The sequence below is a fragment of the Condylostylus longicornis genome, unplaced genomic scaffold (genome assembly GCF_029603195.1).
Source record: "Condylostylus longicornis isolate FDR11 unplaced genomic scaffold, ASM2960319v2 ptg000107l, whole genome shotgun sequence".
Lineage (NCBI taxonomy): Eukaryota > Metazoa > Arthropoda > Insecta > Diptera > Dolichopodidae > Condylostylus > Condylostylus longicornis.
In genome coordinates, this window is record NW_026578075.1 from 5132381 (window position 1) to 5150349 (window position 17969).

The 17969-nt window shown below is 27.9% G+C and overlaps 1 protein-coding gene across 1 annotated transcript; it reads left to right on the forward strand.

Moving 5' to 3' along the window:
- Nucleotides 1-3451: 3451 nt before the first annotated feature.
- LOC129614381 (kinesin-like protein KIF19) lies at nucleotides 3452-15307 on the forward strand. Its single transcript, XM_055528955.1, has 8 exons — nucleotides 3452-3577; nucleotides 6740-6889; nucleotides 7893-7971; nucleotides 8055-8227; nucleotides 13304-14261; nucleotides 14339-14533; nucleotides 14682-14988; nucleotides 15043-15307. Exons 1-8 carry the CDS (start codon nucleotides 3452-3454, stop codon nucleotides 15203-15205), a joined length of 2151 nt encoding a protein of 716 aa, XP_055384930.1. The 3' UTR covers nucleotides 15206-15307.
- The last annotated feature ends 2662 nt before the right edge of the window (nucleotides 15308-17969 follow it).

A 17969-nucleotide genomic window follows, 5' to 3' on the forward strand; every position in this document is an offset into this window, starting at 1 on the left:
CACTTGCGTATAAAAACAGAAAATATCAAATTAAATATTTGACGTCATTAATATAATACAAAAAAATTATATTTTAAAGGTCAGAATAAAATACAGGAAGCTTCAAGTAAATATTCTACAATATTAAAAGTAATTAAAATAAGTAACATTAATATTTCGTGTTAAGACAAATGTTCAATAGTATGAGTATAGATAATTAGTTCTCAATTCTCTCATTATTCACATACACTACTTTAGAAGTAAAATAAGAAACTTGCATTATAAGCGTTATAGATTGTTAATTTAACAAATTTTTATTTAAATTGTAAAAGAAAAACATTAAAATATGAAGGTTTAATTTATTCCCTAATTCATATTTATTGCGTTTATTATTATAATTATTTTATTTAATAATAAAATGAAAAATAAAATTAAGACTTTTATGAAATGCACGTGCTGACATACGAGAATAATAAACTTAATCAAATCAATGGTTTGTAAAGTAGCACATTTATTTCTCTTAAACAACTTTAAGTTTTTCAAAATTATTTTTTCTTTTCCTCAAATTTAATAGCCGAAAATTTAAAAATTTGCAAGTATTTTTCATAGAAAAAAAGAGATAATAGGGAGAAATTAAAAAAAAATCCTCTTTAAAGGTGATTTTACTTTTTCGTCGGCTTTAAGCTAAGCAAGTCAAATTAATTTTCTACTTTTTAATGGTTCGTCTAAAATAAGCTGAGCGGATTACACTTTATTTTTTTTATTACACTTAAATTGACATTTTTAAACAAGAATTGCAACAGTAGGTACATATTAAAAAAAGTCCCCGGACTTAAATTTAATTTGATTCAATTTTTTGAGAGAGATAAAAAAAGTTATAAAAAAATGTAGTTCTTTCGTAAATTGACGAACCGAAGAATTCAGCTCAATGAAGTATGTATATGTCATTTATAGATTTTATGTCTTTGATTTGAAAATACATACTTGTACATGTATGCATGTATGTATTTTCTTTGACATCAAACGGTTGAAATTTAAAACATACAAAGAAACAAAATTACCTTTGCGGAATCAAGAAGTTTTCAATTTAACAAAAATTAATTTCTCCACAAAGCGCAAAATTTGATGCTTTTAGGAAATGTTGGTGCAGGTTGGAGAGAAAATAACGGATTTCTGTGAGCAAGTTAAATATGACAAGTACGAGTATATTATTTTTCAAATTTACTGAAAATGTATTAAAATCCTTGTTAATTTCTTAAAAACATATTGATATTTTTTGGGAAAATTTAATTTTGACAAGCAAAAAAGATTTTTATTGCGTATACATACATATATAATATATATTATGCATGGTAAACAAGTGTGGTGTGTTGTATAAATATTTTTGAAAATAATTTCTGTAATTACATTTGTTTACACAAAGTTATAGTAAAATTTTTTTTTAATATGTACAATTTCAATTCATATTGAAGGTTATATCGTAATTCGAAATATTTTAATGGAAACTAACTGAAGGATAGTTAGTTAGTAAATAACTATAAATATTGATAAAAATGCGCTCTACACTATACATAGAAAACTTATTATTGAGTTTTATTTGTTTTGGATAGATGTTTTTTTTTTGGAATTGGCATGCCGTGTAAGGACAAAAAGACCTTTTTTTTCGTGTAAATTAAATTTTAGAATTAGTTTTTATATTTTTGTCCTATTGTGTTCATTTTGTATTGTTTTATTATTTATGTTTTAAATTTCAATTGAAGGTCTGTGTTATTCATTTATTACACTATTTAAATAGATCAATGAAATATTCAAAAACTAATTTAAGACACTGTATAAATTATGTACATTTTTTGTTAGTTTGTTAATGAATTTAATAAAAAAAATGTGATGTAATTGGCACGTAACCGGCATAAGATTATGAAAATGTCTTTTAAACACTTTACGAATTTCAAATTATGGAAAAAATCAAGTTTTTAGCTAGCATTCCTAGAAAAACATAAATTTGGTTCTAAGTAGAGGTTCACCCTACACTATCCCAAATCCTTAAGCTTGTAGCTTAGTTGCTATCGCGTAAAAAGTGTAATCATGTAAAACCATCCTCTATAGTGAAAATTTGGTTTCCGAACTGTGATTTTCTAAAAAAAACTTACTTCTTAAATGTTTCAACTATTTAAGTTGAAGTACTAAATTTGAAGGGTAAATAAGTTGATTATTTTAAAAAGATAACAAAAATGTAAATTTGGCTTCTAGTAAATATTGCTGGCATATTATGTTTTTGTAAAAGGCCATCTTGTAAAAGCTGGTTTTATTGTTAAACGAAGTTTAAAATGAAATTTCAAGAAAATCTGTTGAATATTTTTTTAAAAGAATTGAAAATGTAAAATCGACCAATGTAATCCAATTCCTGTAATCGAAATACTCCAAATGTTGATAATTCAGATATAAATATATGATTCTGTACCAAAATCGGTTCGGTCGAAATCGTAATACACGATTGCACACACAATAATACAGACCTGTATATATAGTTTGGTTCCGTTTCTTTTTCAAGGAGAAATGAATTCCTATATCGAAATTTCTACATTTAAAATTTAATGCATTCGAAAAACTTCTTTTATTCTTTGTGCAATGCGTTCAGTAAAAATTGAAGTAAGCTTCATTATCTTCAGCATTCGAATTGATTTAATTAACTAAAGTCTTTCGAACAAAAATCTTTCGAAATATAAGCAAATGTCTTGATGTAAGGCTTAGGATATCGTAATTTGGAGAATTCTTTAGCAGTTGTTATACGATTTTAGTTGCAATTTAGATTGTTATGTCATTCTGTAAGAAATTATTTTAAATTTTTGCATTTAAACTTTTTATTAAATAAATAAAATTCAATTTAAGTCCCTGACCAATTTATTTTCAATAAAAAATTATTTTATAACCTTAAAGATAAATTTTGCAGAAAACTTTTTTGCTAAGAATTTTTTAATAATTATGAGGTAAAAATAAACTTTCGAATTTATTTTTATATTTACTCACTATTAATATCAAATTTATTAGTGAATGTAGTCAGTCCTTATAAATAGTGTCCTTGTACTTATGCCTTCTTATTATATAAAAATTTCTAAAAAAACAAAAAAAACAAAAACAAATCATTAATTTTTTCCTTTTCAATTTCATTTTCAGGAATAACGCTGTTCAAATTACATTTATACGATAAGCTTAAAATACGTAAATTCACGCCTAAATAAAATAAAAAATTAAACATAATTTCATTTCATGAACAATTCAAAAACTAGTGAGTTTGAAATCAATAAAATTAGAATACAAAGTTATTTGTTATGTGTGTTTGTAGAAATGTAGTCGTCTTGTACATAAAATATAATTAATGTTCGTAAATTATATTGGTATATTCATGCATATTTAAGAATAAATATAAAATAAAGTGAAAATACATTCTAAAAACCAAGGAAATTTATTTAAGATGGCAACTAGATTAAATACAGCGAATTGGTCAAGTAGTAGTGGAAGCGGAAGTGGAAATTCGTCATCGGCTATTCCACCACCAACTGCTGTTTCAAATGTACAACCAGCTGAAGAAAGATTAGTGGTATAAATTTTAATTACTTATTTATTAAATTTTATTTTAGTTTTGATTTATTCGCTATATAGTTGTTGCGATTCATGAAATAAATTACTTATATTTAAATTTATTTTTAGATAAATTTTTTCTTTTCTCTCAACAATTTTTATTTTAGTTTAAGAATATTGCCTTGGAATTACTAATCTGATATGAATACGGGTAGAAATGAAATACATATATGTATGTACGTGTAAATTTGTATACGTTTGAATGATTTTTTACAATTTAGTATCTCGATTTTTCGTCTTGACCTTTCGACCACCTTCAACTTTATTGATTCTTTCATATATACGGTATGAAAAATGGAAAAGGTCTATTAATTTCAGTATTAAATTTAGTTAAGTTTACGAAATGATTTCACTCCTTATCTTCGGGGATAAAAGTCGTAATCCACAAAGATAGTGCATGTAATTTTTATTTTGAATCAATAAATCAAACATTCCCGTTATTAAAACTGCAACGGATACTGAATTGTCGACTGAAATGAAACATTTCTCGTACGTCTCAAGAAAAAAAATATAGAAGCGTCAAATCACTAATCTGTGCTAATTTACAGCATAAAATCACGAAAGAAATTGTTTTTCCTAACCTTTTGAGTGCACACATGTTCTACTTTTGTCCAGCAATATAATAAAAATGAGATCGTTTGTAAATTATCCAATTAGTTTACTTTGAACTCTCAAGAGTGAATGCAAAAAATTTTAGAATATAAGAAACTGTAAGTGTTTTAATTACACAGAGATATTAAAAAATTTAAACTCTTTAAGGACAAGAGACAAAAGTGGTACACGTGTACACCAAACCTCCCTAAAAAATATGTGTACACTCAAAAGGTTAATTAGTATTTGTTTTGTCAAATATTAATAGTCTGTCATTTAAATGTCATTTTTCCCATGGTAAAATATTAAGAACCGTTGGCAAATTTATAATACCCTTCGAATATACGATCGCACGGAAATAATAATCTGGAGACTGAAACAATGCCTTCTGAATGGTATACGGGTATAATATGCCCCCTCCACAAAAGGGGCAATCAACTAGACTGCGAGAACTATAGGGCAATCACGCTGGTAAACGTGACGTACAAAATATTCGCAATAGTTCTAGGAGAAAGGCTAAAACCATTCACAGAGAGAATACTTGGAAATTACCAATGTGGATTTCGAGCAGGGTCGTCGACCACTGACCAAATATTTGGCATCAGACAAATTTTAGAAAAAACAAAGGAGTTCGGAATTGATACATATCATCTTTTCGTCGACTTTAAAGCAGCCTATGATAACTTTGACAGACGAAAACTAATATAAGCTATGATCGACTTTAACTACCCAACAAAACTGATAAAATTAACAGTGATGACGCTTCAAAATGTTAACAGCGTAGTTAAAATACAAGGTAAAGTCTCCGGAAAATTTGATATAAACAGCGGGCTACGTCAGTGAGACTCTCTGTCCTGTCAACTGTTTAATATTGCGCTAGAAAGAATCATAAGAAAAGCAGGAGTAAAGACTTTCGGTACTATAATTAATAAATCTGTTCAAATATTGGGATATGCGGACGATATAGATATAGTTGGGAAAACAATAATGGCCACCAAAGAGGCATTTATAAAAATTGAAAAAGAAGCAAAAGAAATTGGACTAAGTATCAATGAATCTAAGACGAAATTTATGATATCAACACGCAGAGAAAGAAATGACCAAAATATAAGAGTAAATGATTATAAATTTTAAGTGGTTCAAGAATTTGTTTACTTAGGTTCCCGAGTTAACGATCAAAATAATGTCGCAGACGAAGTATCGAGAAGACTGATCCTGGCAAACAGATGTTATTATGGCCTACACAAGCAATTATCTTCACGTCTACTTGATAAACTAGTAAAAATAAAATTGTATAAAACTTTGATACTTCCAGTATTATTGTATGGCTCTGAAACTTGGGTATTAACTAAAGAACAAGAAAACAATTTAAATATTTTTGAAAGAAAGGTTCTCCGCCAGATTTATGGAGCAAAGCAAGAAAACCAAGTATGGATAAGAAGGTACAACAACGAGTTGTACGAATTGTATAAATAGCCAGATCTTGTGAAAAAGATTAAAATTGGGCGACTGAGATTGGCAGGATATATCATCCGACGTGAAGAGACCCATCTCACAAAGAAGATTTTTTTACAAAGACCTGAAGGATCCAGAAGACCAGGGAAACCTAAATTAAGATGGAGCGACTGCGTGGATAACGATGCCAGGCGAATAGGCGCACGAAACTGGCGAACTCTGGCGCAAGAACGAGACCGATAGAGGCAAATTTTAGAGGCGGCCAAGACCCAGTCCGGGTTGTAGAGCCATTGATGATGATGAAGGAAAAAATAATTGCCGTATTACAATATTAGTTTATGCAATATTTCTATTCTGTAATATTAAAAATGCCAAATAAGTTGTACGACAGCTGCCATGAGCGCTCATGATTTTTCTACAACTTTACCGAAAATCATATTTGTTTAATCTAAGTAGTTACCAAGATATAACCATAAGATACATAGAACCAAATAACTATTAAAGTTGTATATGGCAGCTAGTGCAAGGAGCTTCGAACATATGTTCAAACGAGCATAATAATCATGGGGAAAACTGATTTTAATGCTTTTGAATTAGCATGTACAGTATTAAGAGCAAGAGCAAACTTCCACACAAAATTTTTAAGTATTAAAGCAGGTTGCAGTGTAATTTTTATTTTAGATAAAAATGGAATTATATTTTGGGTTTCTTATCTTCTCTTAATTAGAAGATCGTTATACACATATACTTTTATTGTTAATTTTGATTTTATAGCAGTATTCGTGTACTTTAATCAAAATTGCTGAGGCCCATATTGAACCAAGATATTTTCAAAATTGTATTTTATTTAAAAACATAAACAAAAACTTCTCAAAATTATTATTCTTATGGTTATTCCTTCTACAATATACATAACTTCTGTATGTTGTCCTTAATGACGAAAAAGGACATAAATACTCATGTGCATGTTATGTTTACAACTTTCTGTAAAATTTAACTATATACAATATTTATTTTACATTTAGGTACATTAATTTATTTTTTTTTGTTGTATTTTTCTATAAACAAATTCAAGGTTGCTGTACGTGTACGTCCTAGTCAGGATATAAATGATCCTAGGTGTATTGAAGTAATTTCCGAAAAAGCTTTATTATTTGATGAAGGTGTTAAAAATCGACCAAGGAAATATGGTTACGATCATGTATTTGGAGAGGAAACAACACAGGTAATTTGAAAATAATTAAAGGTTAAAGTAATAAAAAAAATTTTTTTTTTTAAAGTAGAACAAGTTAAATAAATAAATGCATTGTAATAATTTAGGTAAATATAAGAAAAAAACGACGAAAATTCTATGTTATGAAGAAATTTACGTATTGGTTTTTAATTTTAAATACGATTTTTTACGGTCATTCAAGGGCCAAAAAACATAATTGTTAATGAAATTTTAAAAATGAAAAAAAATTACTCGATTACATCAATGGTGTGTAAAGTGGCACATTTCATTTTCATAACTTAAGTTAATAATTAAGACAATCTAAATAAATATGCAGTTCTAAAAGGGAGACAAGGTCGAAGAAGAAAGGTAGCCGAAAATGTTGTTTTTTTAAGTGAGATCTATTGACTTGGGGAAGGACAGCTTTTTTTATAGCAGAAAGAGGCGTAGAAAAATAGAGGTGAATGGATGGAAGAATTAATGTGCTAATGTGAACTGCCCAACGAAGACAACAGTTGGGCTGGTAATGACACCACATCTCATGATAACGCTATTAGTTGTATTATAATTAAAGCGGATGGTGGTATTATAATTAAAGTTTTCAGAACTTAAAACAAATTATTTTGCACCAAATGTATAAGGAACTTGACTCAAGGACATTGCCCCTTTTAGTTTGCGCGGTGAAATTTCTGAAAGATTGTTTTCGTGTCCGCGTGTTTCATTTTACCCATTTGAACACCGATTTAGTAGTTTTCTGACACCAACAGTAAGAATTTTAGTATTTATGACGAGATACCGTAACACTCTCTTTGTTAACACTAAATATAAACGTCATATTCTTCTACTTTCAAAAATTAAACTTTCTACTGCTAAATTGCTTATTTCTTTTTGATAATAAAACTTAAATATTTGTGAAACCATAAATAATAAAATTCAGTTTCATTGAATTTTTTTTTCTGCTCTTACTAATATAATGAAAAATATGTGATAATAAAATATTAATATTTAATTTTAGGAAAATGTTTATAAAACTACAACAGCTCCATTGGTAAAAGATGTTTTAGATGGGTTTACAGCTGCAGTTTTTGCTTATGGTATGTGAACATTTTATACTTCAAAATATTTAATTAAAAAATTATGGAAGTTTTTATTATACTTTTCTATTAAATTAAAATAGGAGCAACTGGTTCTGGAAAAACTCATACAATGCTTGGTCCTAATCCAAAAAAAGTTGGTACACCATCTACAAGTAATGGTAATATTGAACCAGATGGTGATGGATTAATGGTTCGTGCTATCGATGAAATATTTCAACATGTTGAACAAGGAGAAAATTCAAATTCATATAAAGTTAGTATAAGGATTGCAATATTTTTTTGAATAGTTGGAAAAGTCATGATTTATTGTCCCGAATTACTGTTTCAAAGATTGTTTTAATATTGAAAGTTTTATTTGGCTTTAAAATCGTTATTCTCTTCTTTTATATCTTCCTTATCGAGTTTCCCAGTGGTTAACTAAATTTGATTTTATACAAATTTTATATTCTGTCAAATTTTATATTATGTCATTTAGATGTTTAATATCAAGAAGAATAGATATAGTAAATACTATAGCAGATTTCTCAAATAACCTGAACGTCAAATAACAAAACATAAGAAACAAAATACTAACGAGCATGCTACAGAAAATGTGTGAATGTTATTCAGTTTTTTTTGAAAATGCAGCCCTGAATTAGTATTACTTTGACAGTAATTTTATTAAAAAAATAAATATTTCTCAAGCTGTCAAAATAATATATTTGAAAAATCGTTACCATTGTACGAAAGAATTGCCATCCCTTTCGAACATTTTAAATTGTTTCTATCTTTATTCGAACTAAGATCAACTACCGAAGTACTTCTGAATTTACAAAAAAAAAACACTAATACCTAACGAGGTTATGTTTGTACTATAACCAATTAAGATTGTTGCCGGTCCATCATTAATCCTTCATTTTGCTTAAAAAATTTAAAGTTGTATTGAGCTTAAAAAAGTCCAATTGCATTAAATCAGTTAATTCTTTAAATATTAATTATTTAGCAAACAAAAACATAACCTATATTAATTTACCTATTAACCTAAATTTTTTTAGCCATATCAAGGCATGATTCTTTACAAATTAAATTCAAAAATTGCATAATATTTTCCTTCGAAATTCTTTCACAATTTTTTCATATCAATCTTCATTCTTTATTCAAAATTCATTACAATTTCCCATAAATTCTCCATAAATTTAGATTGAACTAATTGAGAAATCAAAAATTTCAATATTTTTATTTAAGGTGAACATGTAACATTTAGTAGTATATAATATGGTACATACATATACTGCATAAGTAAGAGTGTAAACAATAATATCATGTAGGTAATATTTCAAATAACAATTTTAAAGTGTATTATAAATTTAATTTCACTTCCAACGTCACGGATTAAGTGTTTGTTGTAATGGAAAATGAAAATTTTGCACGTGGTATCTGAACTAAAAGTGCTACGAAAATCGAATTGTATGCTTATTGGATAGTCTACTGTACCAGGTTTCTAATAAATGTCTAAAAGTACCGTTATGTCTTACGCAGCCAAAATTACACTCTATTTTCGATAAGGTGCAAAAAAAAAATTATTATCTTCTCTTTTAGAACCCCTAGCCCCTAAACCGGTTCCGAAAGAGGCTTACTGTAGAACAATTTTTTCTCTACACAGGAAAATCTACATACTAATGTATCTATGAATCATCACTCTAGCTATGAATCATCCTGTATTCCTTGGAGTTGTATGAATTATAGTCTATTGTAAAACTATTTAGAATAATTTAAACTTGATTTTATTTTAAACGTTTTAGTAATTATTTAATAAAACAATTTATGCTGCCACAATTGAAATCAATCTTATTCTCAGTAACCGTCCATTTCTTTTTCGGAATGACCTCCTATTAAAATGATTTTGCCCCAATTTTTCACAATATCTCACACATAAATTCACATTTCATAATAATAGTAAGAACCCCTAAAAGGGAATGTAATATCTAAGAAAAATGGAGCACAAAATCAAAATAATAAAAAAAGGAAAAAAAAATCACAATAGTTAACATGTTGGGTCAAGTAAATTCAGAGTCAAGTAACGGCTTGAAAATCCTTTTCATATATTTAATAAAGGGGAACATATTCCAAGTTAAAAAAAATATTTTTAGAATTTTTTTATGCCAAATATTTATGAACGATGATTAAGGAGTTTTACAATTATAACCCTGGTGTTTTTTTTTCTTATATTTTTTTATTTATCAAGATAAGAACTTGTGTATTTTTATTTTATTGTGAGGTTCAAGGACATTTTTATATTTTCTCGTCAAACTAACTCAATTTTTGGAAAGAAAAAGTCTAAAAGTATATATGAAAGGAAAGAAAGAAAAAATGTCTTAGCGACCTGATTATAATTTTTACCGACCGTATTGTGTAAACAATAGGTAGGTTATGTGATGGCAACAAATTTTGCATATCGAGTTTTCGGTGGGAACGTACTTCTCCATAGTAGGGAAGTGTAAATAAACTATTTTTAGCAACCTGTCGGTCTGTCGGTCTGTCGGTCTGTCCGTCTGTCGGTCTGTGTGTGCACGCGTGTATCTCAAGTTCGGCTGAACCGATTTTGATGAAATTTTATATGTAAGTTTGTTTCCACCATGGCACGGATCGATCAACTTTTGGTATATATCAGGCCTCGGGAACTGCACTTTTTAGCGGGCCTGTTTTACATTTTTGAACATTTTGAAGAAAATATTCAACCGATTTACTTGAAATTTTATATATAAGCTCAGCTCGACCGTCCGCAAAACTTCGTATGTTTTGGAAGAAATCAGGCATCGGCAACTAGACGTTTACTACGGGCCAAATATACATTTTTGTGTATATAAAGAGAAATAATCAACCGATTTCATTGAAATTTAATATATGAACTCCTCGTATTAAAACAATGAACATATAAATTTTTTGGAAAGATCAGGGCTCGAAAACGGATTTGCGGGCCGATTTTACATTTTTCACCATTTTGAAGAAAGTATTCAACCGATTTACTTGAAATTTCATGTATAAGCTTTGCTCGATCATACGCAAAAATTCCTAACTTTTGGAGGAAATCAGGCATCAGCAACTGGGCGCTTACTACGGGCCAAACATACACTTTTGTGTATATAAAGAGAAATAATAAACCGATTTCATTGAAATTTAATATATGAATTCCTCATATTAAAGCAATGAACATATAACTTTTTTGGAAAGATCAGGGCTCGAGAACTGATTTGCGGGCCGATTTTACATTTTTCACCATATCCACAGAACAAATTGATGGAATTTCTTGAAATTTGATATTTGAGTTCTGGTTGTTACCCAAACTAACTGGCGAGCATTTCAGGGAATTCGGGTAGCACAAAGCGAAACTCTACTAAGAGCCAAATTTACATTTTTCTAAGTATGTTAACTATAAGCTTACTAATGTCCTAAAAATTGGAAAGAAGTATTTAACAGACATTTTTATAATATTCTATAACACTTTCATTTAACTAGACCATACACAATGCGGTCGGTTATGTGCTGACCACATCAGATTTTTTTTTTATATTTACACCAATTTAGGACTATGCGGGTGATTGTTTTAAATCATAACATCGCGTTAAAAAAAGAATTTTTATTTTTCAAATTGCGTGCTAGGATATTAGTGATAAACACGTGAAACTGAATTAATATGTGAATTTCCATGTATGTAGGTATATGTGTATACTTATTACATTATATTAGCCTGAATGTTATTAATAATATACATACAAATATACATATGTGCATATTTAAGTAATTGTGGTAAAGTAAAATATTAAGTGGCGGATCTAGTTAATAAGTCAGTAGATAGTTGCATGGATTATTGAATGCAAATATTTTGTGGTTTCTATTAAAAATTTTCATAATTTTTTTTATTTTATAGAAATAAATCAAGTACTTACAATTTAAAATAAGAGTGTAATAGAAAACGAAATTATATTCGTTAGCTTCAAGCTTCAAGCACTCATCAAGCAAATACAAATTATGAATCTATAAGGAAATCGAATTAGAAAATAATGTACATTTAAATCTGCAAATAATCTTAAAAATTCATTAGTTTTTGATTTTATAAATTAAAATTTCAGTTTACATTAAAATGCCTCAAGGCAATGTTCTGTGTCCTATATACGTATACTTTATACAAGTGATTTGCCAGTGTTGGAGGATGTAATTATGGGATTACATTTGTTGATAATACAGCAATATTGGTAGTAGAACTTAATGTTGAAGAACCGATAAAAAAAAATACAAGAAACAATAAATTAGCAATGTAAGAAATGGAGAAAAAAATGGATAACAGAGCTAAATGAAAGTAAATCTTTGCGTATGAATTTTATAAGCAAAAATTTACTAAGATCACCACAATTGAATTTAAATGGTGCCAGAGTATCAACTTAAAATAAAGCGAAATATTTTTGGTGTCCACTCATTTGGGTCTCCTCGAAGTAAGTCAAGAAATATGAAACTGTACTATGAAATATAGGAGGCGTTTGAGAACTTAGGATTAGCATGTGAATATTGAGGTGTCTTGACTCAAAATTTACTTTCAAGTTTTCTTCATAATAATTCCTTGTGATTACAAAATTCGCTGAAAATAGCTTTGAATTCAAACTACAATAAATAATGCATTATGAGAAAATGTTTCAAATTCTAAATATTTTTTGAATATCGCGTGTTAAAAATTTACCTTAGGACCATATAAATGCCTTACCACGAACCTGAATGAATTTCTAAGACATAAAATATTTTTGTTTTAATAAAAACTAATTTAGTGCGAATACAGTAAAAAAATTAAAAAACAAACGCTAGAATTAATTATCGATTTAAAAAATTTTGAAAGTAATTAAATGTTATTTTGGAAAGTCCTGCCATATATTTTTTAATTCAAACAAACAAACATTAATTTAATATTCATTTCCGCAATTTAATAATTACGTGTGACCTAAAAAAAATGTAAAAAGAAAAATATAAAATTGAAACAACCAAAGGGTAAAAAATTTTATTTTGATTGTTTGGGTTTATGTCAAAAGTTTTACAGTGCGTAAATTGTATGAATGAATGTTTTTACCGTTATGAATGTTTGATTGAAATATTGCCTTGCCATATATATTTACGATATTGTGACATTTATGTACATATACATGTATTTTTGTGTTTTACAAAAATTTCTCTGGCTCTGAAGATGAAATTAAAAAAATAAATTATACTTAATGAAATCTAATGAAAATAAAAAATTAATTATATTAAAATTATATTAAATATTAAATTGAAACAGATTAATAATTTCCTATACTTATATTTTTAGGTGTCGATTTCTTATTTGGAAATTTATAATGAATTAATACGAGATTTATTGAATCCTGGTGGTCCTCTTGAATTAAGAGAGGATAATCGTGGTCAAAGAATAACTGTTGCTGGCCTTAAAGAAATTGCAGCTATAAGTAGACAAGAAGTCATACAATTATTATTAAAAGGAAATAAAGCTCGTACAATAGAGCCAACAGCTGCTAATCAAACATCATCAAGAAGTCATGCCCTTCTTAGTATAACAATATTAATTCGAACCTCTATGGGTACAAAACAGGGTAGACTTTTTTTAACGGATCTTGCTGGTTCTGAAAGAGCTAAAAAAACAAAAAATCGTGGCAAACGATTACAGGAGGGCGCACATATTAATCGTAGTCTTTTAGCTTTAGGTAACTGTATAAATGCTTTATCTGGTGGCGCTAGATATGTAAATTATAGAGACTCGAAATTAACACGATTGCTTAAGGAAGCTTTAAGTGGTCGTTGTAAAACTGTTATGATTGCACATGTCGCTCCCGAAACTAAACATCGCGATGAAACAAAAAATACTTTAGTTTATGCGGATCGTGCTAATAATATTACAACAAAACTTCAAAATACCGGGTATATGGAAGACAAACACGAATTCCCAATGAAACATTATCAAACTTTAGTTAGTGAATTGCGAGAAGAAGTAACAAGATTAAAATCAAAAATGTTAACCGAAAGGCCAAGAAGTGGTGTCGCCGCAACATTAAATAATAATAATGTTAATGATGAAAAAAGAAAAGCTGAATTAAGATATTTAAGAGAACAAATTGTATTGACATTTAAGCAACAAATGAAATTAAGACGTAAGTTGCTTGAATCTGAAAGTCATTTATTGGGTTTGGAACTTGATGCAGAGCGTCAACATATGATAATATCACATTGGCAAGGTAGAATGGGAAAACTTTATGATACCCCGGCAGAAGATGGTATAAAAAATTTTATTAAATTTTATATTGATTGTAATGAACTAAAAAAAAATTTACTTTCATTTATTCTGAGCTAGATGTGGAATCAGAAGGCATGATTGCACTTAAAAATGCATGGGGTGAACTAGCCGCTATTGAAAAGGAAACAAGAAGGTATCGTGAAATTAGAGAAAGAACGGAACAAGAATTAGAATTGTGTCGGCAAAAAGGGGTCCAACTAGAAGATGAGCTTCCTGAAAGAATAAGCAGTGATGAAGAGAGAGAACTTTTAGGTAAAATTGAGTTAATATTGTTTTAAACTTATGTAATGCGAGGCATAATATATCTGGTATAATCAAAGTTTTATGCATTTAAAGTATAAACATATTGCAAATTCATACAACATATTCTGTAAAACTTAAAAGAATCAAATTATTATAGCATTACTCTGCCGTGTTCATGAACTGGAAGCGGATAAAGTTTCATTACAAGCAGAACGATTAGCACGTCAAGCTGAATTGCGTAGAAGAGACTTACAATTACTAAGGGCTGAAAGACAAAGAAGACTATGTGAAGATATCATAAGTTCCCAAAGAAGATTAATTGAAGAAGAGAAAGTTGAATTACCTGATGAATTACGAGAGTTATATCAACTTTACCAGCAGGAAATTCATGCATCAATAACATCAAACTCGATTAATTCTACTGGTAGTTCAGAGAGGAAATTACCACCAATTTATTCTGCAGGGTACGATTGTATAATTTATTACATTATGTAAAATATTTATCTATTTTATTCAAGGTCAAGTTCTGGTTCTGATTGGGCGCCTTCCTCTCCTTTGTCGTTTTTAAATGATGGACCCGATAAACACATGGGTGCGCCAGTAAGAACTTCCCGCCTTCCTTCAATTACAAGAAAACGTCCAACAATAAAACCGCCTGCGAGTACGTCTAGTGAAGATTAAATAATTCTAATTTATTGACAAAAAAGTGTTTTTTTCCTTTTTAATTAATTATATGAAATGTAATTTTAATGATATTGTTGCTAAACAAGTTAAAAAATACTTTATTTTAATTGAAGTGCTTAAAAGTTAAAATTACTATAATATCGAAATATTTGCAATTAGGATGAAAACATTTATAAAATTGATATAATCAATAAACAAAGAAATATAAATTTCAGGTTTTATTAAAAGCTAAGTTCTATGTACTTACATGTAACAGTGCGCATGAAACAGTACGTGCCAAGAAATTCTAATGGAATCGAATATATTTTAAAGCTTTGATCGAAACCTACACGGCCAAGAAATATCTACACGGCTTCACGAGATCCATTTTTCAAATAAGCCTTTGTATGAAAGTTATTATACAAAGCTCTCAATATAGGGGCTGCAAATACTGAATTTTTTCTTGAGGATAGGTTGCAATACTGACCAAATAAAGTAATTATATTTTGTAATCGAGCGCAAAGTATTTTCCAAATCAAATAATAGAAATTTATATATATGTATACATAATACTATAGATTTTTGTTTATAGAAAAGAGAAAATCAAATCAGTTCACTTACTGCAGCATTTAAGGTTATGTATGCTTGTATATTTCAAGAGTAAATATCTAGTATTAGTTTGGTGAAATCCATATTTCTATACCTACAGTTTCTTTTTTAACTACGATATTAAGAAAGCAATATCTCGGTACCTATTTTTTGTTATGTCAAGGCTTATTTTGACATTTTATTATTTCGATTCTCGAAATTATTGATTCAAATTAAGGTTTTTCAATAAACAAAAAACTTTATGCTCGATAAATATTTTATTAATATGAAATATGTATAATAAATATTAAGAACTTATTCTGAAAATGACTATTTCTCAATATATTAACAATCAATATCTCAAAATAGGGATTTTCGCATTTGAACAATATTTTGCTTTGTTGCCATTTAGAGTTTTTATAAAAATCATAACAGCAAAAACTTGTTGTTTAAAAAATTATGTCTAATTTTTTTTAAATAATGATTATTTTAAATTCTTTTTTAATATTTACATAAAAAGAATATTCAAAGCAAGTGCAAGACAAATGTTCAAGCTTATTTTAACATAGCGTACTTTTGACAAATTAAATTTTCCTCACAGATTGTACTATCAATAGCAATTTGGCAATATGAATATAATTTTGGCATTACTAGTTACGTATGTTGAATAAAAAAAATCCAACACCATTTGAAAATGGCACTTTCAGCTGTTTTGCAATTAACTGTCATTCAATATGAATAATTGATTGGCTGTTAATTGAAATATTTGAGTTTGCAATCACATTTTGAATAAAAATACAAACTGTTGAATGAAAGCATTTTTTCACCATCGTTTTTTATCATCTTTATTATAAATTTCGCTATTAGAGGCGCTGTTGTCATCATTTTAACGTCAAAGTCAAAAGATGCAAGAAAAAATAACAAACCAAAAACGAAGAGTTAAATAGAATTCACTGGTTAATTAAACGTACAAGAAAAGTTTTAAAAATCCGTATCGAGTTTGCGAGCAAAATAATAAATTAAATATTTGTCAAAATATTCAAAATATAATCAAAAATAATTATATGGAAATTGAACTCAATAAACAAATTAAAATTAGTAAAAAAAAATATTTCAAATGAAAAATATTTAAAGAAAAAATAAAAAATTGTTAGCTTGTTTTTTTTTTGGCCAGAGAGTAAAAATATTTTTTTTTTTTTGACCCGTGAAAATTTTTGTGTGCAAAAGTATGGAGAATATAAATAAAATTTTAAATTAGAATGGAGAAACTTGACATAGGTATTTTGAATATTGAAAAAAATTTATTTAAGTGTTCTTTAATTAAAATATATTTTTTTTATAAAGTTTGTTGAAAAAGCAAAGCGTTCAAATAATTATGGATACGTGTTAAAAATTTAATGGAAAACATAAATTTTATTCCGTTTATCTTAACATTTATTTCGTCGATATCCATTTTGTTTTCGTTGTAGAAAAACTCGAAATCAAGTTCAATATATTATTATGGTGGAATGGAATGAATAAGTGAATTATTTACATTTAGATAGCGCCTTTTAATTGGATTAGTTGTTTTGAAGTTTCTATTTGGGAAAATTTTTTTTAATTGTTTTAAAATATATTTTTGGTTTACATTTTGTCGATAAAAATTTTGTTCTTGCGCTTTTTTTATATTTTTGGTGTGGGGATAGGGTAGTGTATTAGGTACTTTGGCACCCACCTACCTGCTGGGTATATAAATATGTACATTGTTTGTGTATATAATGATATCTTGGGTATCCTTCTATGATTTTATTATTTGATTATATTGAACATTGTCTAATAATATTTACAATATTTCTAATTGTGTTAGTATAAATGTATGTATGCAATTGTAAAAATATTGAGTGATAACATAACAATAGAATTGTCTAATTAAAAATCTATTTTATTTAATTAAATAATACTCGTATGTAGGACATTAATAATATTATGTATATACACGTATTTTCATACATAATACTATTAAATGGGATATTTTGATAACGCGTTAAAAAGTGTTTGTTTAGTTTTTACTATAAGGTCATTTCTGTTGAATTACTAATACTTAATTTTTGAAAAGTTCATTTTATATATCGTCGGTTAAGAAGCAGAAAGCATTAAGTCAGGGAACTGTGTTTTGAGTAAATTCAATTTGAAAAAATCGTAAAATTGTAAAACT

Coding starts and splice junctions, on each gene's coding strand:
- LOC129614381 (XM_055528955.1), top strand. CDS start 3,452: ATGGCAACTAGATTAAATACAGCGAATTGGTCAAGTAGTAGTGGAAGC. Junction 3,578..6,739: donor CAGCTGAAGAAAGATTAGTG/GTATAAATTTTA, acceptor AACAAATTCAAG/GTTGCTGTACGTGTACGTCC. Junction 7,972..8,054: donor AGCTGCAGTTTTTGCTTATG/GTATGTGAACAT, acceptor AAATTAAAATAG/GAGCAACTGGTTCTGGAAAA.